The following is a 22,634-nucleotide window of genomic DNA, read 5'->3' as shown; positions in this document are numbered from 1 at the left end:
TGAGGGTTGAAAACCAGAGTACCAGGACTGCAGTTATTAACTTGTATAAAAATAATGTACTTAACAGCAGTTTTTGGTAGAGCAGTTGACTTGTACAGCTTGAATCCTTCAACTGTTTTGAAAATCTGGGATATTTATCTTGTGGTGGTGGTAAGTTTTATGCATTGTGCTGGTCTAACTATATTATGTCAACAAGGTCATCAGTGTAGATACCGTTGTTTCTGATTCTCCTGTATGTGTTACATTTAGGGGCTCTCTAAGTATTTTGTATGTATTTTAGAATATGGCTACGGGTCAATTGGAAAAGCAGCTGCTCTTCAAAAAAGGATAAAATTTAGAACAGCAATAGCTACTGTTTAAGTTTGTAGAGACTTCAGATATTGCTGACCTGTTTCTTAATTTGACAAATAACATTAAAATAGTTACGGTTTATTAATATTTAATAGTACATCAATTATACCCAATTTAAGGAATATAGGTCTTTTGTGATAAGTATTTTCTGAAATAACACATCACTGATGTTTGTATATTATGATAATAATTCTTGTTTCTTGCATCTTGTGTTGGCTCTATTTTGGAAGCTACTTGAAAGGTTTTTTCCTTTATAAAATCTTAGTACCAATAACAGTAAATTTATGTATACGCTAGATATAGACTAGTTTAAAGATGTTTAGGAAAGGGAAAGTATTTCAGGCATAAATTATAATTCTTGCTTTATTTGTCAGATTTTTTTTTTATTAGAAGTTAGTTTTACTTAACAGGACTGCTTAATTTTTATTGGTGTATTACAACACTATTTCAAAGAAGTTTCATGTAGTTTTCATGCATTATTACAAATTGCTAATTTTTATTTACAATACTTAGAAACTGATACGCATGGCAGGGAGGAAATGTCATGTGCTGTCAGAGAATGAATGACTGAACATGTTCGCTGTATTTTGTCTTGAGCTTCAACAGAATGTGAATGCAGATTGGTGGCCCTGATATCATGCATAATTTGTGTGTGTTCTTTGTTTAGGTTTAATCTTAAAAATGGAACAGTACACATCTTACATAGGATGTGAGGCTTCTCAAGTGCCTTTATCTGATATTGCTCAAAGGATTATGACAGCTTTGCAGTCTGTTCCTGTAGGAGGAGTTCAGACTATCAGAAAAAATAACCAGAGTGAGTAAATCTTAGGCTGCTCAAGTGTCTCCATTTTCAGTTGAAAAACTGAAACCAAAACAATATCAGATCTCTAGTCCCTATTTTTAAAAAGAAAAAAAAAAAAAAAAAACGAGACTCTCTGTTTCCAGTGAAATGAGGCTGTAACTGACATCGGCTGGGACTTTTCTGATTAAGTAATGCAGTATGAGGCCAAGGAACTAAGATATTACCAGTGCTCTCAATTATTTTTTTTTTTTTTTTCTGTTCTTGCTATGTGGTATAGAAGTAAATGAGGATTTCAAACTGTTAATTAACTAATACTGTAAAATAAATGTATTTGTTAACTTTAGATACTCTAGAGACTCTAGATACTTAAAGATGACTAGAGGTAATGGGAACCTGCCAGAACTGTGAACTCTCCAGACTCATGTCTATCCTTTAAACACGTGTTCATTAGCAACTCACTCCTTGTCAAATTCTAGGGAGATGAGCGAACAGAAGTCCCAGTGGTAGAGCACATTAGGTGATACTAGAAGTGCTTCAGCAGGTCTTTGTTGAGCAAATCTGACTCAGGTTGTTGTGGATATTAGAGAGGTTTTGTAAGATGGGATTTTTATTCTCAATTCTTTGGATTTCTTAGTTTGACAGCTTTGTAGCTCTGGAAAGAAGTAGATAAAATTTAAGAGTTTTGCTAAATTTCAGTTGTGTGTTTTTTCCTGAGAACTGGATCCTGGAATATCATCTGGTGGATGGGATTTAAATCTAGCATTTGTTCTTGTTTGCAGCCTCAGTGTTATGTAAATAACAGTTCAGGTTCTTTTTTTGGTAGTGAAGTATTGGATCAGTGGAGCCTGATGGTGTTAGCAGTGAAAAGGGTGATAGTTCATTGCTGTGTAAATCACTGATACACATTTTAAGAAATGTGGGGTGGGTTTATTTTAAAATGGGATGATATTGTAAGGAAACTCAGATCTCTTTTCAGACTCAGTTTAATTGCCATTCCATTTCTCTTGCTACCTTGTAATTTTCCCTTCCTTAGTTTTCCTGTGTAATCTTTTTTTGTTTTAGGCTTGGGAACTGTATACTGTGCAATATCTATGTCGTTATGTTGTCTGCTCTTGACCTATTCACTCTATATCAAGCTGTAAAATTACAGATTCTCTTTTTTAGAAAACACCATGAAGGTGCCTGGTATCTTTAGCCAAATGAGCTTGCTGTCTTTGTAGTGCTGCTAAATCTTTATTCACTGGAGAGTGAAAGAACGGTATCAGTATTTAGTGGTGGCAGGACACATGACTAGCTTTATTTGTGCTTGTTTTCAGTATAGTAGTTACAATTGTTTCTAGTGTACAGGCTTAAGAACGAAATTATTTTAATTGCTTTTAGGAAATTGGCTGTGTATATAGATTTAGCTGCTCAGCGTGGATCTGGAGAGAAGAAAAAGTGCCTCCTTTAAAAAAAAACAACCCCAAACCTGTCATGTTAGTTGATCTGTTTCAAACTGTATTGAACTATATTTTGAGAGATCTTTAAAGATTAAATTCTATTTACTGGAAAAACTGTTTGTCTTTAGAAGGTGAATAATAGTTTCAAATAGGACAAATATCTGTGAAGTTCAACTGGCAGATGAAATTCTGTGGTTATCTTGGCAGCAAAGCTTGTAATGGTTCCATCTAGCCTTAAGAAAGAGTTTGAAGGCAAAGATGGGTTTCTGCTGCCATCTGGTGAAACTTTTTTGTAAACCAAAAATTCAGGGTTCCATAGATCTTTAGGTAGCTGTCACACTGAAGGAGGGAAATGTAATTCTCCTCTTCTTCTCTCGAGGGTGAATTTGTCAAAAAATATTTAGCTGTGAAACAATTAAAAGCACCAAATGTAAACTCAGTTACTATTATTATTAAGTTATCATTTCATTGTAGGAAGTCTCAAGAAAACCAGATCTAAAATGTTTGAAGCTACGAATACAGTTATGCCAGATTAATTGTTTTAACAGCTCAGCTTAGTACTCTGAGCTGGAGATAACTGATTTTACATGTACACCAACGGCTGAGGGAGCTGGGTCTCTTTAGTTTGGAGAAGAGGAGACTAAGGGGGGACCTCATTAATGTTTATAAATATATAAAGGGTGAGTGCCATGAGGATGGAACCAGGCTCTTCTCGGTGGCAAACAATGATAGGACTAGGGGTAATGGGATCAAGCTGGAACACAAGAGGTTCCGCTTAAATTTGAGAAGAAACTTCTTCTCAGTGAGGGTGACAGACACTGGAACAGGCTGCCCAGGGAGGTTGTGGAGTCTCCTTCTCTGGAGACATTCAAAACCTGCCTGGACATGTTCCTGTGCGACTTCACCTAGGCGTTCCTGCTCCAGCAGGGGGATTGGACTGGATGATCTTTTGAGGTCCCTTCCAATCCCTAACATACTGTGATACTGTGAACCTGCATGTGATACTGTAAAGTAATAAGCTTAGTTTCTTCTGGAGACTAAACTAGTTAGTATTTGAAAATGCGGTGGGTGTTTTTGTGTGGTTTGGTTTTGTTTTTTAGTATTAATATTTTAAGTACAGGATCCTGGTTTGCCTAGACAAAATTTTTTTAAAAACAGTTCCAGTAAACAGAAATAGATCCCCTTATGCTTAGTTTGCTATTGGTCATCAGCACATTAGATTCAGAAGGTGTCTTGCTGCTGGTAATGCAGATTTCATAGCTGAAAATGGCAGTGGAGTGTTGTACTCAGTGTGGACTAGGAGTTAGAAGGGGACAAAATATGTATTTTACCCATGAGGTGTCTTTTGGCTGAGTAGAAGAAGAATTGAACTGTCAGACCTGATGATCTTAAAGGTTTTTTCCAACCTAAATGATTCTGTGGTTCTAATCTAGAGACAAAGGAGTCCAACTAATTGCAAACTCTGGAGACACATGTACTGCAGCAGAGTTCTGTTTTTCACTGTTCCCTTCCTGTCCCTACCAACTTTGTAATTACTGCTGTCCTGTTGCCCCTTGTACTTTTATCACTTCCTTCTCCTTTTCTTGGGGCTACTGGACAGCGTTGCAGGCATGTCCTAACTGTTTCATTTAGCATGGTGCAGAGTCCTGAAGTGCATTTACTAAGCCTCCCTTAAACTGCAGCATCTTTCTGCTTTCAAAGCTGTAGGGTAAATGTCAGCAGTGGTTCAGTGCTGGGCCCAGGCTGACAGCCGTGCTGTGGCACAGGGCTCAGTCTGAGACCCAGCACTGACAGCCCTCTGGCTTCTTGTGGTGTTAGTCACTACCTGACTTTTCTTTCAGTTGGATAGGTCTGAATTCTCCTTGCTCTCTGCTCTTGTCTGGTCTTACGATAGCTGTTCTACTGCGAGGATGAACAATGTAGAAAAACATATCTTTTGCAGTGAAGCATGGTCAGTTCTCTGTAGGGCATGATATGCTAAAATGTATATGCAAACAGGGTTTTATTGAAGAAAATAGTGGAATAATATTGCCTAAGAAAGCAGTTGAGCTGTGTGAAGTGTGTAGAGTTTTTGTTGTTGTTTATTTCTTGCCCATTCCCCCAGCTTTACCTCAACCAAGATTGAATGTATTTGCTTTAAAGAAAGAAATATGCATATTTACAGTATGACAGTAATGCCTTTTCTGAAAACTGTTGAAAGTGCTTGTCTGCTTTGTAGCAAATTTGAATTCATTTTTTCTTAATGGAGACAGATCACGCTTTTGCATATGCATATGTAGCAACCTGCAGGGCCTTTTTAAGCATGCATAATATTAATTTGAGGAAAATAGTTGCCATGGAAAATTTTATTGCAATTGTTTTAGTTTTGGTAAAAGTGTCAGTAATGGAACACTGTATGTAACCCAAGTTATATGCACTGCTTTCAGATTAACTGGAATTGTAAAATGTTTCCCATTCTTTTTTTAAAGGTATAGAGAAGACAAAGGAAAATAAACGTCTGAAAATTGAAAAGGCAAGCACACTTTAAGACTAGAGACCACTAAAAGCAGTGTTTTTGTAGAAGGTTTGAAGCTGTTATAGACTGGGTCTTTCATAATAAGCTTTATCACAATACAGTGCATACACTCATAGTTAACTTTCCTCTGTCTTATTTTGCACTTGTCATCTACTTACCTATGAGAGTCTTGGCCCTACTTCTGCTTTTCTTGTTACAGGAAGTTAGTCTTTTGTCACAGATTGATCAGAAAAAAATGGGGTTGCCACATTTAGCTATCTAAACCAGGGTTTAAAAATGTTCTCAGACCTCTGTCACTGAACAAGCACTAGCACCCCCAAAAGTCCCTCAAAATGCAGCAAGCTTCTTCTTTTCACAGTAATAGTGAAGTGGCTTATGTTTTGTAAATTGTCATCATCCGTAACTGGCAAGGCCCATATGATGCTCATGTGCTCTACAGAAGAGCCAATAGATAATGTGGCCTTTACATAACCTGTTTGGAGTTAACACATCATTCTGTGTACTAAATATCCTTATAACAACTGTGTGAATGAAACTTAACATATTTTGTTACCTGGATGTATTCCTACAGAAGACCACTCTGTCTTTTCCAGAGTTGCTAGTGGCACTTCATTTTTTTCTGCTCTGTAGGTGTTGCCTGTATGATTTGTTGTGGTTTAGCCCAGCAGGCAGCTGAACACCATGCAGCCATTCACTCACTTCCTCACATCCAGTGGGATGGTGGTTGGGGGGGAAGTAAAATTTGTGGGTTGAGATAAAGACAGTTTAATAGGACAGAAAATGGAGGGGAAAATAATAATATTGAGAACAAGTGATGCACAGTGCAATTGCTCATCTCCTGCTGACCGATGCCCCGCCAATTCCTGAGCAGCTGCCCCGCAGCTAACTTTCCCCCTGGTTTTATATTCAGCATGCCATTTTATGGTATGGAATATCTCTTTGGCCACTTGGGGTCAGCTGCCCTGGCTGTGTCCCCTCCCACCTTCTTGTGGTCCATCAGCCTCCTCACTGGCAGGGCAGTATGAGAAGCTGAAAATTCCTTGATGTGGTGTAAACACTGCTTAGCAACAACTAAAACATCAGTGCGTTATTAACATTATTCTCATCCTAAATCCAAAACTTAGCACTATACCAGTTAATAGGAAGAAAATTAACTATCTCAGCTGAAATCGGGACAGATTAATCTTCTTAATTTGTGGGTTTGCAGCACTGTAAGCCAGTCTGTCTTGCCACCTATTCCTTCTTTTCTGCTTTTCCTTGTTTTACATTTTTGGTCCTTCCATAGGCTGGTACTTGTCATTACATAAAGTGAGGTGATTGATATGAAAAATTACTTTCTATTAGGAAATTAAATTTTTGGTTTAATCATCTCTCTGAATTTGGTTTTGGTACATGCGAGTGAGTGCCAGTACAAGAATGAGACTGGATAACTGGGGTAGCCCCAGCTCAGGCTGTAAGATCCATTGAGTTAACTGATGAGTTCTAAGTACTGCAAGTGTACTCCTGTCCCAGCTGCAAATTTCACAGCCTTCCTTAATCTGACTCTGGTGCATGTTGCACACTTCAAGTCAATTCAGTTTGGTCAAGATGTAAAAAAAGTTTGCTTTTTTTGTGGGGTGGCAGAGTTTCCTACAAATTAAATTGGCTCACAGATTGACATGCAGCTGTGGGTGCACATAGATAGTAGTGGAACCTCTTTCTGTGATGATGAGGTGCTAATTCTGACTTGCTGCATCTAGTGAAATTTTCCTACACGCACATAAATTATGAAACTATATCCTGTGAGTTGTTTTCTCTGCTTCCAGCCATGTCTTTATTTCTAGTAGAAGATCAGTTTTTCCTGGAAGATGCTGCTTCTCTCTTTGGTTAATTGTAGTTCCAGCTGTATTATTCTGACTTGATAATTAAATTGCTTTGTTCTTATTTTTGAACTTTTAAAAGAGAATTGCTTGTTCCTGACTCTATAATTACTTGAGTGTCCTAATTCAAATTCTACTTTGTTAAACAGTAAAACTATTTCCAGTTTGACTGGAGAATACACTTGAGTGGATTAATTGCCCTTCTACAGCTCTTAAGCATTTGGTCCTTCTGTGCTATTGTTTTTCCACTTATGGTAACTTTTTATAATGTCCACTTTTTGGTTAGCATTGCCTAAACCCAATTTATTTGTCTTCTTTCAAAACAACCACTATTCACTTTGATAGTAGCAAAAACTTATTAGCTCCCTTTTTCTATTTACTTAGAACCTGTTATTTGTATTTTCGCTGTGGAGCTGATCCTGTGAAGTATCATCTCAAGCAGTCTAAACCTTTCTCATAGTTCTGAGGTTTGGGAATATGGGAACTGGGTTCAGGAGTATTGCAAAACAAGAAAAAAAAGAGGGCTTTGTCATCCTGGATTACTCAGTCAATACTGATAGAATAGAGCTGGACGATATTTTTAGTCAATGAAAATTGTCATCTTGGGGAACGGATGGGAGCCCTGCAGAGCAGTAACTTGTGGTTCTTTTGAAGTGAGAAAGCCTTAGTTTTTGGAATGGTAATGACAGCAGAGGTACCAAAGGAGACTGGCTGTGCTACAGGAGCAGAAAAAACAGTAATTATGAGAGACTTCAGTTGCTTTTCAGTTGAGTGATTGTTACGCTTATGTATGATGCTGAGATTAAAAATTAGGAGACAACTGCTTTGTTCGACTGTTAGACAACTTAAAAGATAAATTGGTTTTTATTTGATTCTGTATGAGATCATATTCAAAATCTTCCTGCTGAAAGATGCTTTGACAGGGACTATAATCTTTCTGAGGCATGAGAAGATAGATAAGTCACCACATCAACGCTTCATTTCAGAAAAGGAAATTACATAACAATGAAGGAACTTTTAAAAGAAAATATATGGAGTATCCCCTCTGAAAACTGAATGTTTGTAGGTAGTATAGAGGTTTATTAAAACGAATACTGGACATTTAAAATTATATTAAAATCTGTCCGGAAAAAAAAAAAAAGTATGGCTAAGAACCAGTATGAAGCAGACTGCTAAAACCACCATCATGCAAACGGCTGAACTTACAAGAACTTGTATTCTTTTATAGTTGCCTCATTTGAGTAAGTTGAGTGTAAATATACAATAATATAGTCTAAATAAACTCTGAGAAACAGCTTGCAAATGCATCACTAGCAATACATCATTTTTTTCAAATGCCTCAGGAGTCAAAAACTTGCCAGCTCCTATAGGGCTTGTTGATGATCAAGGCGTAAGAGGAGTATTGATGGAAGATACAACTCTCTACATCTGTAAATAGTTAAATACACATTTATCTTGGGGAATCTTGGACCGGTTGCCAGTCCAGAGTCATTATTTATGAAATCAAGGCAGAGACTCTATCTCAGCTCAAGAGGCTGTAGAAGAAACTAGCAAAATAAATGGCAATAAAATACTGGGGCCAGTGGCACATCAAGGAAATTTGTGAAGGAAATCAAGGATGAAAGAGTCGAATTGTAAACTTACCATGCATCTTCTTGCTTAGTACTATTTAATAGCATGCTGCCATAAAGGGATCCAGGGACTATCTGGAGTAGGAAAGCTGTTCTGGGCATAGTGGGTTAAGCAGAATAGAATACTTATTCACGTACTTCATAATACTACTTCATTTCATCTTTCATGTATATTTTTACGTCTTGTAAGTTGTTTGAAGAAATTGGTGGAAATCCAGTTGGCTCAGTGTGCTTGAATTTCCAAAGCAGTCATTATGGTGCCCTTCTAAAAGTTCTTTAGTGAAAGAAGCTGTCATGAAAAAGCTCTGAATATTGAAGCTGAAGATGGAAATGGTCTATTCTCTCTTCAGGTGAAGGTCACTAATAACCAAGTCACTATAGAAGACAGGCTACTGGACTAGATGCATCTTACAGTTGTTAATTCACCATTTTTAGTGTTGGACTAAAATTAGATTTAAAAAAATGGTGGGTTTTGATGTAAGCAATATAAATCAGCAAAATAGTCTTTACTGATAAATAATTGAATTTTGGTTTATGTAATGTGGTTCTTCTAAACTGACTTTTTGTTAGTATCAATATTTTTTAATAAAATACCACTTCCTGAAAAGCATATCTAAATTAGCTTCTGTACATTTATTTGTATTTCTCTTAGTAAGTTGAATAGTTGGTTCACTAAAATATTTCCGATTTTTCCAGGAGCTTCATGATTCCACAACTGGCTTATTAAATACATCTGCTAGCTCTGAAAAAAGTACTGCTGGTCAGATAGCCGGGACAGTACGTACCAATGAAATGCATGGCTGTCAAGATACTAAAACAGTGAGCTGTTTCCAGGATTTAGACTTGCCAACATGGGGATATAGAAAAAAAAATCTTTCAGTAGAAGCAAAAAACCCAAAGGGTGGTGAAAAGAACATAGCTGCTCCTCTTAAAAGAAAGCAAGATGTGCCGATATGTTTTTCAGAGAAAACAAGAAGACTGCCTGTAAAGATCTACTCTTCTTCACAGGAAAGAAGATACAACTGTACTTCTGGGCAAACAGAGCCTTCTGAAAATTATCCTTGTGATATCAGGAGTTTGGGATGTGAAGAAAAAAGAAAATTACTTGCAACTATAGAAAGGGCAATGGCTTTTGTAACTACTATGGTATTTCAAGATGGTTCTTCACAGCTCAACTCGGAGCAGGTTAGTGGATGATGCGTTTTGTTTACTCAGTTTTTTAGAACCATTTGGACGGTGCGTCTGACTGACAAATGCAAACCCATGTTCATCGGAAGCCTAGAACCTTGGTCACTTCAGTGTATTATTGCTTACCAAAATATAAATGTAAACCAAGATAAACCTTAATATTTCTGACTACATTTTATTTTTAGTTACTATGTAAAACTTGGAAAAAAGAAACCACTTGGCCTAAGTGGGTATTTGTATACTTCAAGTGAGGCTGTTTAATTCAAGTATTTTTTCCTGCTTTTTACCATGTCTGTGTCTGGATTTGTGTTTCAAGGCTGAAACACTTGCGTGTTCCTGTACTGTGTCAATGGTGTATGTAATAACTCCAGGGTGCATAATAGGTTTCATATTGTAAAATATTTGGGAAATTTTTTTTATAAGACTGCATGAAATCTGTCAGAGGAAACGCTATTGCAATTATACTTAACAGGTCTTAACCTCATCGGTAAAAGGAGTTGTTGTCTTAGTGAAGAATCAGACCAATTATTGTTGCCCTCCCAGTTACTCTTCAACTGACTCTACTTGGAATGCTGCTAATGAAGATGATAAATTAATTTATTTAAAAACTGCATGGTCACCTCTTTGGGAACAAGAACAACAGGCTCACAAGAAATTTGCTTGGTGAGAGTATGTAGGAAAAAATACTATTTTGCTTTACATATGCGTTTAGCAACAGTGGTGTTGGTTACATGGCACAGACTCAATCTCCTTATACGTCAAGCTCATTGAATTTCATATTAACTGTATTAGTTCTGTGTCAAGCCTGGGCTAATATAAACCAAATAAGAATAGACTGTTCCGTTGGGTCAGCATATCACTAACTGCAGCCCTGCAGAACTAGGTTGGGATTCTGGTAGGTGCTGCTTACGTTCACCTAGAAATCCTTTATCAACAGCTTACAGCTATATGGCACCAAAAAAATATTGTTTGTCCAGGTTGATCTTTCTTGTGTCTTCCCTTTCCTGAACTGCACTTCTTATCTAGTATGTTTTTGGTGGACGTTATTACAGTAAACATCCGTTTTGAGCTACTATTTTGTTGGGTTTTTTTGAGCACAACAGTTTTTTCTAATGGCCTTTGAGATCCTGAATGAAGTTTTCCTAGTATCGAGTAATAATGTTGCAAATTGAATTTTTAAAGTAAATGAATTATGTATCTGTTTAGTAGTTGGACTAAATTTACAAACGTTGGATTGTGTTTTAAACTTCCAGTTAGTACAAACAAAATCCATTTTTATTCGGTACTATTAACTTTGAAATAGTATCCCATAAAGGGAGAAATGAGAACTGAAACTGATTCTTAGATATCATAGCTGCATGTTAAAACTTCATTAGAATATTTTATGGCTTTCAGTAATAAGTGCTTTATTGTAAACTGCTGAATTGGATTATTAAGTTCCAAAGCATTCATTTTCAAGATGCTACACTTGGTTTTTAGTTGCATCTCTGCCACTGCTCCACTGTGACTTGAAACAAATCACTTATCTGCACTTACCCAGCTCTAATATTGGAGTTATATGACAACTCGTTTAATAACTTATTATTAGCTTGAATATAGATTGTTCTGAATTGAGAATAAAATATGAATAAAGCATGCATATATGAACAGTATAAATTCAATAATAAACAAGTTGAGTAAGTGTATTAGCATTTAGATAAAACCTATTGGTAATTATTTATTGTAAGAATAGTGCAGTTGTTTAATAGTGTATCTACACTGTATACATTAATACCTTATGGTCTACACCATTTCTAATATGTCCAAAAAGCTTAAAACTTGGTACTATGGTTGCATACCATCAAAGATAGATAGACTTGAAAGCTCTATAAAAATTGTTTTTCTATAATACCCAAAATAGATCTTATAAAACATGACACAAATAATTAGTAAAATCTATATACTAATATATATAATGGGTAACATCTATTTAAAATAGCATCAATTTGGGAACTATAGACACTTTCAAGAGTAATGGGAAAATATGACAAAGATGAAGCATACTAGATTTAACACTAGGCGATTATGGAAATTTATATTGCCCAGTAACTTTGAAATAGTTATTTTACAATACTACATTAATTCAGAAGCCTCTGTGATCCTATTTCATTATATTAAAGCATTACGGGGATGCCAGTTGCTGTTTCAGATAAAGATTGCATTTAATTTTGAGTGTCAAATAAGGATTTGTTTTCTTTATGGACACGTGATAAGGTCTATCTGCCACAATGTTTAATTTATTATAGAATGAGGCTTCAGGTATTAGTAAGCTGAGAATTTAATATTCAAATACAGTATTCCGGTCTTACAGGAATAAAGAAATGTCTTGTGTTAACTGTAGTAATAGGTGCTAGTGAAACTATTTACTTTGTACATTTAATTAAATCTAGTAGCAGTATAGTGTGTGTTAATGAACTACTTCTGTGCAGGCAAGTGTTGTTTCAAATGCTACATTGCAAAGTTCCGATTATTTGCTTCAATGCAAAAGATTTCCTGAGGACTCTACTTCAAGTTTATGGTAATGAAATTAGCTGGAAACAAGGTAACTATCTAATCTAATCCATGATTTAGTCCTAAAATCCCTGTGCTTTTGATGTTTCTGTTAAAATCACTAGATGTACAAGTAACTAGATTGGTGGTTAAATAATATATTGGAAAACAAAGTTTTAGTACCATGGAAAAGAACACCCTTCTTGGGGAAGGTTGTGACCAGAGGCTTGGCATGTCAAGATGATGTATTTCTGCTGAGAGTAGGAATCAAATAATTGAATAATTTAAGGATAGCATCCAGTGGAAACAAAAGCTGTCAACACAGTCCTGGCTATAGCTGAAAAGGTCAAACTGCTTCATATTTCATGTTCCCTAGAAAAACTTTCTCCGCTCAGGGAAAAGGTTAAAATAAATTCCAGAGGTGCTCATTGTTGTCAGAATTAGGAATCGCTTGAATAAATGGGTCCTTGTTTTTTTGATACAAACAAATAAGACTCTTTTGTATGGATTTAAAAGCAACTACAAACAGAAAATTTAAGATGTAAATATATTTATGTTTTTTCCTTGGTTCTATGTACTGCTGAGTGAGTTACAAAAATGTGTGACCTTTCAGGAAGGACTTTCTATACGTAAAGTCTTCAGCTTGTGTTCAGCATCTGAAAAGTTTCATCAGTAAATCACAGTAAACCAATGATGATTTAGAATGTGGTGTGAAGATCTACACAAAGACACTTAGCCCTGGGAGTGCCAAGTGCAGGAAAAAACGTGATACTGACCCTAGTGACAGTTTTGTAACCCGTACATATGGTAAATACTAGATCTAGATTATATCTTGTCTGATGAGTAGGATTTGCATGTGAAGTTTCTAGTATCCAAAAGAATTCTTATATTTTTTTAAACTTTGGAAGTTGGTGCTTCTTCATCTATTATTTGTGCTATGGTAAAAAACCAACCAACCAACCAAAACCGCCAAAAAACCCCAACAAAAATAAACCACCACCACCAAAACACAAACTCCCTGCCTTTAAGGTAGAAAGTTCCATCAATTGTAAATCCAGCAAACACTGAAATTTGTGTCATTTGCTCCAATCACTTGAATGATTTATCTCATTCTCAAACTAGTGTCCTGACGGGTGGAATACATACAGGTACCAGTAAAATATGGCATGCTTTGCCATTGGGATTTACTAATGTTTCAGAGTAGAGGGTCAGGACTTGAGAACTAACTCTCAATCTTGAGGAAAGCATGCTTTTATCAGCAGACTCTTCCGTTCACTTCATCCCAGCTTGAGCTGGTTTTGCTTCACTCCTTCCAGCTTTGTTCTGTCTCAGTTCCGTGTGTCCCTCCTCATCTTGAAGGTGTCACAAGAAAAACTCTAGTTTGAAATTTTTCAGTGTTAAGAGAGAGGCTTTTACAGTTAATCTTAAGAATGAAAGGTTTATTTATATTTTAATACTTGTAAAAACAAAACCATGCAAAATCCCCCAAAAACCCCAAACAACCAAAACCACAAAAACCTCCCCAAAACCCAAAGAAAACCAAAATAATAATAAAAAATAAAATAAAAACAAAACCATGCCAAAAGCCCCCACAAAAGATGCTCTTCAAAAATACTCAATATTGAACTTAATGCTATACAATTATTATATTGACAGTTTGTTCCAGCTGTGAATTCAATGTTTAGCATTTTCATAATGTGAATGCTTGTCTATTTATGATGTGTGTCTGCAGGAAAGGTGGGCAAAACTTTCAAGGGATTTCTCAGTATGGGAGCTAATTTAAATATTCTGACTGTCAGAAGTAACTTTTTTTGTAGTTGCTGATAGTGTCGTGTTAGATCCCAGGATTGCAGCGTGGCTGATAAACCCGAGCGACACAGTTCCCTCTTTTGAATGCTTAATACAGAAATATTTTGGAAAGCCTTTTTCTATGGAAACAGTAAATACAGATACAGCACCTTTGAGAAACACATCAGTAAGTAGTTTGTTTGAAATTGTGGTTGGGTTAAAAGGGGAAGGAAATAGTGAAATAATTGCTTTTGCTTATGAAATATTGCAAAAAAATTACAGATAATGCTTTTCTGATGGAAGAAAATGATTATATTAATGCTACTTTTTGGAGATATAATTTGAAAGAAAGGGGAGAAAGGAAGGGTTCACTGCATTCTACCAAGATGAGATCATGTTCCCCAGGAACAGCTGTGAAACTCTACTTCAAAACCATGAAGTTCAGTAACAATTGATATATAATCCAATCTTTTTTCTTTCCACCTTGCTGCAAACTGATTTCCAGCTTTCCTTTGCAAAGCTGACAATGCCTTGTTCTCTAATTCCTGTGAACTTCTAGCCTATACTTAGTTAATTGTAATTAATAATTTTGCTGAATTTCACATCTGATAAAGATAATACATTGTAGGCTGAGGAACACTAGGGAATCAAATGTGAACCTTCAAGCATGTATATGTAAAATGTGTGAATTTTTGTTCTCAATAAGAGAGAATGCTTAATGATTTTTTGAGAAGTTATTCCTGCCACTATAGAAATGTCTTAATGTCTGTTCAAACTTGTATACTGTTATAAAATGTTGGTATTTGTATTTTGGGCGATGGTGATCTGCTCTCTCTGCATTAGCCTTCAGAGGTCATTTGAATGATAAAAATAGATGTGTAGCTACCTGACCGGTGTTTTTTTTAAAACCTTTCACTTTTCAGAGGCCTTGGCTGTTCAGACACAAGTATTGGAATATGATGATAGGGCTTCTAGGATACAAATCCACTGATGTCCAGTGGGCTTTGAGCATGGGCAGAGGTCAGTTGTATCAGCACATACACACATTTCTGAGAAAAAAAAGCCTGTTTACTGTAAAACACCAGATGTAAACTGCAGTTGTTCATGAATTAAGCTATTGGTGTAGGGAACAGACAGGCAAACAGGCAGGAACTATAAACTTGCTGTATGTGATATCCCCTCCTGTGAGTCAGCATCCTTAATATTGTCTCTTCCCTTAACTTGACTTTAGTCTTTTGTTCTTCATATTTCACATCTATTCTTAGTTATTATTTCTTAACTTCATCATCCTGATTCCCAGCTCTGAGTTAAATAGTGAAATCTTATTTCCTTCCCACCCTGTTTCAGGTCTAGCTTGTTTCCTTGCCCCAACCATCTCCAGAGTCTTTTATGCTGACTTGCTCACACAAGTCCTGGTTAACACCTCCCCCTGACCTCCTGTGTTCCATTCCATTCCTCTCCATTCCTTACGCAATTAATTTGTTCCCTGGACTCTTCCACTTTCTTTTTGGCTTCTTGGTTTGCTCAGCAAGTCCCCGCTCTTTCTGTGACTCCTAGCTCTTTGCCAGATTTATCCCTTCAGCCTTCTTACTCTGACTTTACTGGTAGGTTCCTCACAGTTGTCTGTACTCCCAGAGGGTTCCAGGCCAGGTGATATGTCTTGTGCCCCACCACATCAGTTAAGCTCCCTCTGTATTGTCCTAGTCTTGTCCACCCAGCATAGTACTTGGAATGACTGCTGGTTTATTCTGTGTTTCGCTACTCACCCGCACACCCCTCTAGCACAGAATAGGTGCTACTTGCTGTATATTTGGTGCTGTGCCAAAAAGGCTCTGTGAAAGAGGTCATAGTCCATATACCTTGAAACCTTTGCTGAAACAAGTGCTAAACATCACACTGCTCTTGTCATGGGTGCATTTGCTAGTGAGGAATCTTGGTGTCAATTGAAGCCTGTCATTGGGCTCACTTCTGCCGCTAGAATGGGATCAAGTGAGCTCTCTGCTAAGTGTAGTATTTCACAGGCAGCTTGTTTGTTCCAGAACCAGTGGGTATGGACAAGGTTTACTGGAGACAGGTTGATGGCTTTTCACTGTGGTATGGCCCTGCTTAAATTAACCTACTGGGGCAGAGAGAAGTCTTCACTGACAGGACTAGACTGTTGTAAAACAAGGATGGTCACCAGTGGATCTAGATATTTCAGCTTTAAAGATAACTTGCTGCGTCCTACCTTCAAGAGCTGATTGTTTCTCAGTCTTGCAGTGTTCAAGCCTGCTGTAGGCAGAGGGAAAGCTTGTGCAGTGTCTGTATTGTCTGCTCACAAATGACCAACACAAACAGCGCTGAAGTTGTACAGACTAACAGCTCTTGAACAGGTGGAGGACCTGCATGGGCTGTCAGCGGGATTCGTTAAGCCGCTGTAACTCTTTTCTGCTGCTGGGGCTGTGCTGGGACATGCTTCCCACTAGCAGACATCAGCTGATGTCATATCTGTTCAGTTTTGTCTGCTGTTATCCTGAGTAATACGGTAATTTGAAGACAAAAACAACTATGGTCCAGGCTTAAGTATGTTCTGAAAGACTGCAACACTAGTGCCCTCGCTGTTTTATGATATGTGGTAAGAAAATGTGTCTGCAGAAAATATTACCCCAGAACTGGGGTAATTCTGTTTTTAGCACGAAACATAACTTCCTGTAGCTAGTAAGTGTCTCCCACACTTCTGTTACGCTCTGTACTTCTCCTCTTCTCCTAAAAATTAGTTGGACCAATATGATAAAGTTCCTGTGATGGTTCTTCCCCAGCTGTGTGCCAGAATGCTTGCCTTAGTAGCAATAATGTGTTATAATTTGTCCTAATATAAACTAATTTTCAGTCAGTTCTGATTCTATTGTGTTTGTGCAACAGCAAGTAATTTGGATTCCTTCTGCATTCTGTTTGGATCAAATAATGGATGAAGCATTGCTCTTGACAGTCTACATCTGTGGTAATGCTTTGGTTCCAGACTTCTGTTTTTCTTGAGATAATGGGGCTGTTTTGCAAACAGTAGGCCAAAATTGTGAGTTTGGTATAGAAGGCAGATTTTTATACAGTTTGGAGAATGAATTATGTTTGTGTTGATTTACAGCTGACTTTTGCACTGTGAGGGCACAGGATTAAGTGTCTACATATGCCTGTGTCTCAGTCCGTGCCTGCACTTACTCCCTAGAAATACAACCAGGAAGTTCTGAGAGTCATCCTGAAGACAAAGAGGAGATAATGGCATCCAGCTCAGGGAGCAATTTACACAGAAGACCCTATTCAGCTGGAAAAAGATCTCCAGAGATCCCTTCTCACAAATTCAGAAGGATTCTTACCTCCCTGAAGAGAGAGGAAGATCCTCCCCTTTCCGTTAATTTTGATATTAATTTATTTGTTTTTATTTTAGAGAAACCTTTAATTTGGAGATCTCTTTAGACTGCATAGACCTTCCTGTAGGAAGGATTTTGTAGATTTTTTCCAACCACTTTGATTATCCTTAGCTGCTTTTGTTTCATAAAAACTGCTGTTCTGGCTGGGCAGATTAAGAGCCCTGGAGGACCATAATGTTCTGACATCAGACCTGTTCTTAAGAAAATGTTCTTGGCAACAATTTCAATGGCAATCTTTCTGGTTTAGGCTACATCCAGTGTAGCAGAGTGACATCACATCTAGTTACATTGCGTATACTCTTCCGGATGATAGAATCTTCATTTTGTTCCTTCAAAAATATTTCTTTGAAGCTGAAGCATTGCCTTCATTTTCTACACAATCTTAGAGGGGAGAGTAAATCTGATAACAAGTAGAAACTTCTCTTTCCTTTAGCGATTGTGTTCTTGGAGCTAAAGACCGTGTTCTCAGTGTCTCTACACATTTCAAAACAGTGTTCTAGTCAATGGAATGAGGTGGTGTGCCTGTGTGCAGAACGCCTCTAGAACTGAAGGGAAGGGAATAGTTCAGGCACAGAAGGAGGGCAGTGCTGGTAGGAGAAAGAAAACAGCAAGGAATTTTTCTACATTTTACAAGTAGTAGTAGAATTCTGACTTCAGTGTTGAAGGCAGTGTAGTGGTACTATTTCTTCATACTCAAACTGTACAAAAGGCTAGAGAAAATCTTGAATGTTAATGATCTGTGCTGCTCTGCTCATTAATTGTTTGTCAGAGGTCTAAGAACATTAGTAAAATGTTAAATATAGCATGAGACACACAGAAAAATGTACTTAGAGTTTAATCCCTTTAAAAATATAACAAATATTTTTATGTTAGCATTAACACCTGATGTTTTTAAATTTATTTATAATCAGTATCAAAACTTAGGTGCCAACTTGGAGAAACTTTATAATGTAATGATGGACCTTGCTCATGACTTACAGGTAAGAAAGAGGAAGTAATTACTCAGATGTAGCTTCTGAATTATAATGAATTATAGAGAGTTAGTGATGTGCTTCTCATTCAGATCAGAGTCTCTACTCAAGTTAAACAGAAGGCTTCAGTCCTTATGGGTTTACAGTGCTGGTCAACATTTAAAATGAAGTTGTTGATCAAATTTGCCATTTTTCCCAGGAGGAGGAAATAATTAGTCTGAAGGTTAATCTTTGCAAGAAACTTTTCCTCTGTAATAGTTAACTAAATATTTAAATGAAGTGTCAAAGAATGGGAAACATTTGGAATATTGTGACTTTTGATATATTAAAGCTGTATGAAACTGTCAAAAAAGTGTTAACAGAGTTAAGACAGAGTGTAGCTGGGGTTTTTTTTTCAATGTATTCCTCAGGTACAAAAGCTCTCAGCATATCTATTGCTCTAGATTGTATTAGCCCAGTGCTGGCCAAACACTGGGACAGAATTCCCAGAGGGGTGGTCGGTATCCCAAGCCTGTCAGGGTTTAAGAGACGTTTGGACAATGTTTTAACTTTTGGTCAGCCCTAAAATGGTCAGGCAGTTGGACTAGATAATCATTGTAGGTCCCTTCCGACTGTTCTAGGCCTCATTGCAGTTCAGAGCGCATCTCAAGATTTTTGTGTGCGTGTGTGTTTATTTTCTCCCTGTAATCGCATACCTGGAAAAGTGTCAGAATTCCGGGACATGGAATTCTGGTGGAAGGTACATCACAGGATCAGAGGGGTTTTCCTTCAGATTGATGGTATCAAGTGTAGGACTTAGGCCATTAGTTGATGGAGCCACGTTAATCTGGATACCTAACTGGCCCAGCAGTGTGATGAAACAATGTGGGAAGGCAACAGGGAAACACCAAAGGACAGAAACACCGAGAGCCCATTTATGAGATATTTTAGACAATTGTTACTATCTGATTGCTTCAGTGGTTGGAGGAAAAACAGACTTGTTCTTGGTAACTGAATTAGGTATATAGCCCCATCATCATTTATTTTCTTCCTAATGAAAACAAAATTGTGAATTCCAAATGGTTCCTTAATTGTTCAAGTGAAGAAAGAGGGATAACTGTATTTTCTATTATAATGGAGATTGCTCTGAAAATAAACTATTTAGAAAAATTAGTTGTGTATTTCTTTATTACTATTCCTGTACAAAAATAATTACTATTACAAAATGTATTGCTATTCCACACAAAATGAAGTGATAATCAACTACAGCATTTAGATATTATAATTCACACTAAGTAGTATTTCATTCCACAAACAGTGTTGTGACATAAAAAGGGATTGTACAAAAAGTGAAATACTGCTTTCTGGAAAATAGATCCACATAATGACACTACTATATGTTTTAAGGTTAAAATTGGCCAATACTGCAGAATTTATTTGTATCTTGCTTTACAGGTTCAAGGTTTGTGGAAATTATTTTGCACATTAGAGCTTCCGCTTATCAAAATTCTGGCAGGTATGAGATTTCAGTTCAAAATATGAATCTTCATTTTGATGCAGCTACTGACTATGCTCAAGTAGAATGTTATACCTAACGATACTAAATGTTATTGTAGCCTCATAACAGTTTGAGTTTCCATTTTACAGCCTAAGAAACATGTAAGATTAAAATTGTCAGTTTTAAGTGTTCTCAGTATATACCATTTTATTTACAGTGATGGAAACACACAAAATACATGTGAACAAACAAGAACTGAAAAAAACATCAGAGATTCTAGGGGTAAATTTTGCCTTTATCTTTCTTTTGGAAATTACATAGTATCATCTTTCTCCTTTTACTGAGTACAACAGATTAAAAAAGAGGAGGAATCTTTGTTTTATCAAGTTTTACATGACAGTTTGGGGTTTCTAGTATTTTTGTTATTATGAATATAATTAACACTATTTACATTTTAGGATTCTTCTGTGTTAATGTAGAGACATTTAAAAAGAGACCTTTGCTTCTTTAGCCTTGCCCCAAAAATAAATTGCTTTGCAAAATGCACAGGTCCTTTTGGGTTGTGTGTCGTAAAGATTGTAATGACTGTTTTTAACCTACAGTTATCAGTAACCATCTTCCTGAGAAGCAAGAGATGTCTCTGTCTCTCTCTGTAAATAAAACACTTTCTGAACTCTCAGAACACATACATTTTAAAGTTTGATAAAAATAGCTACAAGAGAACCCTATTTTGTAGCATAAAGTCTGACTAGGTAATCATAGTGCTCTGGAGATTATGAGTGTATCAGAAAAGTTTACGTAGGTCTGTTTTTTGCAGGTCTCTATAGTATTCAGTAACCTAAATTATTTTCCCAGAAATTTTGGTACTTTTTACTACAGTAAATCCCCTTCCCACATAATGAAGAAATGTAGATTAATGAGTATATAAGCAATCTATTAAAACAAATGTTGGTAGCCAGTGGTAGCCACATTATCAAGTACCTAATACGTAAGTCAAATATACTTGTTAACCTAGGAAGTAGCAGAATATTAAAGAAAAAAACAATGTATACAGAATAATTCCGATGTACTAATTTATAGTTGCGACTCAAAGAGCTTGAGCAGGAAGCTCATCAAGTTGCTGGAGAACGATTCCTTTTGACCAGCAGTCATCAACTGAGAGAGGTAATATTTATACTACTGATACTGTGTAAGTTGTCAGTTCTGTAAATTGTTATTGATACAGAAGAATTAGAAAACATATAAAATAGTTCTTACAACTTCAGAATTCTTTTTCTTTCATAATAATTATCTTATTTTCTGATCTTAATGGAGGACATATCAGTTTTCCATAAATCTGGCAATGTTGGATAATCTCTATTTGAATGGATTTACATAAGTTATGCACTTGATTTTAGTAAAAACACTACTTTGTCAATAGCTCAAAACTAAAGATTTCGTCTTTTCAATTCTGTGTTAGTTCTCTTGGCCGTAGCATGCTCTGTTTTCCTTGAAATCTGTTTTTAGACTTTGGTGCAGGCACCAAATAATTTTCCTTTCTCTTTTAGCACTTGAAACACTGAAACATTTGTCTTACGGGCTTTTTCTTACTGTAGGTACTATTTGAAAAGTTAAAACTGCACACGCTGTGTAAGAAAGTTCACAGAACTGAAATACAACAACTCGTGTCCACCTCGGAAGTTGTGGTGAGATGGAGAGGGGGTTTAAAACCTTCTGCAAGATTTAGCAAAACTTCTAAGTTACATTCCAGCGAAACTGTAATTTGTCTAGAGTTTTCCTAACAATCTTGATTTATTTTTCCATTGTACTAATCATGCTTCCTTTACTTATGCCAGGAATGGAAGTTGCACTCCATGATGGGAAAAACAAACTAGCTACTGAGGCTAAACTTCAGTTAAAAATTAGGGTTAAAAACCCTGGCATGTATGACCATCCTTCTCACAGGAGGGAGAATTTCTTCCTGGTCAGATTTTGGTAGCTCAGCATGGCTGATGGGTTAGGTGAAAGAGACCCCTGGTAAAAGAGAAGAACATTAATGTAAAATCTGCTGGTGAAGGAAATAGCAACTCAGACTTTCTCTTTGCTATCAGGAGATTTGGGCTAAAACCATATTATCATCTTTTTATGGACCCTTATTCATACATGCTAGAGAAAGCAGTCTGTAAGAAATTACTTGCTACGTGCGAATTAGGAGTTGTGACATTTTTTGTGTGCTCCAGTGTTTTCTTTGAGTGTTTGTGTTAGATTTACTTTTGTGTGCTTGTGTCTGTGGAGGTGCTTGTCTTCAGTAAGAGCGGTTACATTTTTGAGTCAGATCTGCAGGATCTTATTCCCTTAAAGCAATAATGACCAAGCAGTTTAGATACTTTGGTACACTTGTACAAGAATTCAAGTGTATCTTCAGACTCAGCGCAATAAATATTGTGCATATGAAGCTTCTCCACTTCTTTCTGCTGTTAGTGTTGGAGCAGATAATTTTCAGCAATGCAGACGTTCATGTGTGATCCCACACAAATGCAGAAACCTGCCAAAAAACATTTATCTAAAAATGATGAAGTCAAGGCTGAACTGCAGACTTCTTGGTAACTTGAGGCAAATGTGGATGCCCCTTCCTTTTCATAGAATTATAGAATCATTTAGGTTGGAGAAGACCGTTAAGATCATAGAGTCCAACCGTATA

General features: G+C 36.7%; 1 protein-coding gene across 2 annotated transcripts in view; it reads left to right on the top strand.

Annotated features, from left to right (window-relative positions):
* The window catches only part of POLN (DNA polymerase nu), a 110,963-nt gene that overhangs the window by 9,472 nt on the left and 78,857 nt on the right, over positions 1-22,634 (top strand). Inside the window, exons 2-12 of one of the 2 annotated variants that reach the window (XM_065060379.1) lie at positions 1,019-1,165; positions 5,061-5,104; positions 9,294-9,782; positions 10,258-10,448; positions 12,254-12,366; positions 14,132-14,289; positions 18,418-18,486; positions 19,912-19,972; positions 20,172-20,236; positions 21,035-21,118; positions 21,550-21,639. In XM_065060379.1, the coding sequence (XP_064916451.1) occupies positions 1,033-1,165; positions 5,061-5,104; positions 9,294-9,782; positions 10,258-10,448; positions 12,254-12,366; positions 14,132-14,289; positions 18,418-18,486; positions 19,912-19,972; positions 20,172-20,236; positions 21,035-21,118; positions 21,550-21,639 (1,497 nt within the window). In that variant the 5' untranslated portion in view covers positions 1,019-1,032. The remainder of the gene's footprint in view (positions 1-1,018; positions 1,166-5,060; positions 5,105-9,293; positions 9,783-10,257; positions 10,449-12,253; positions 12,367-14,131; positions 14,290-18,417; positions 18,487-19,911; positions 19,973-20,171; positions 20,237-21,034; positions 21,119-21,549; positions 21,640-22,634) is intronic. The other variant, XM_065060378.1, reaches the window with a different exon arrangement.

The sequence above is a fragment of the Columba livia genome, chromosome 4 (assembly GCF_036013475.1).
Source record: "Columba livia isolate bColLiv1 breed racing homer chromosome 4, bColLiv1.pat.W.v2, whole genome shotgun sequence".
Taxonomy (NCBI): domain Eukaryota; kingdom Metazoa; phylum Chordata; class Aves; order Columbiformes; family Columbidae; genus Columba; species Columba livia.
Note: the sequence above shows the minus strand (reverse complement) of the source record. Positions and strands in the feature narration are given on the sequence as shown.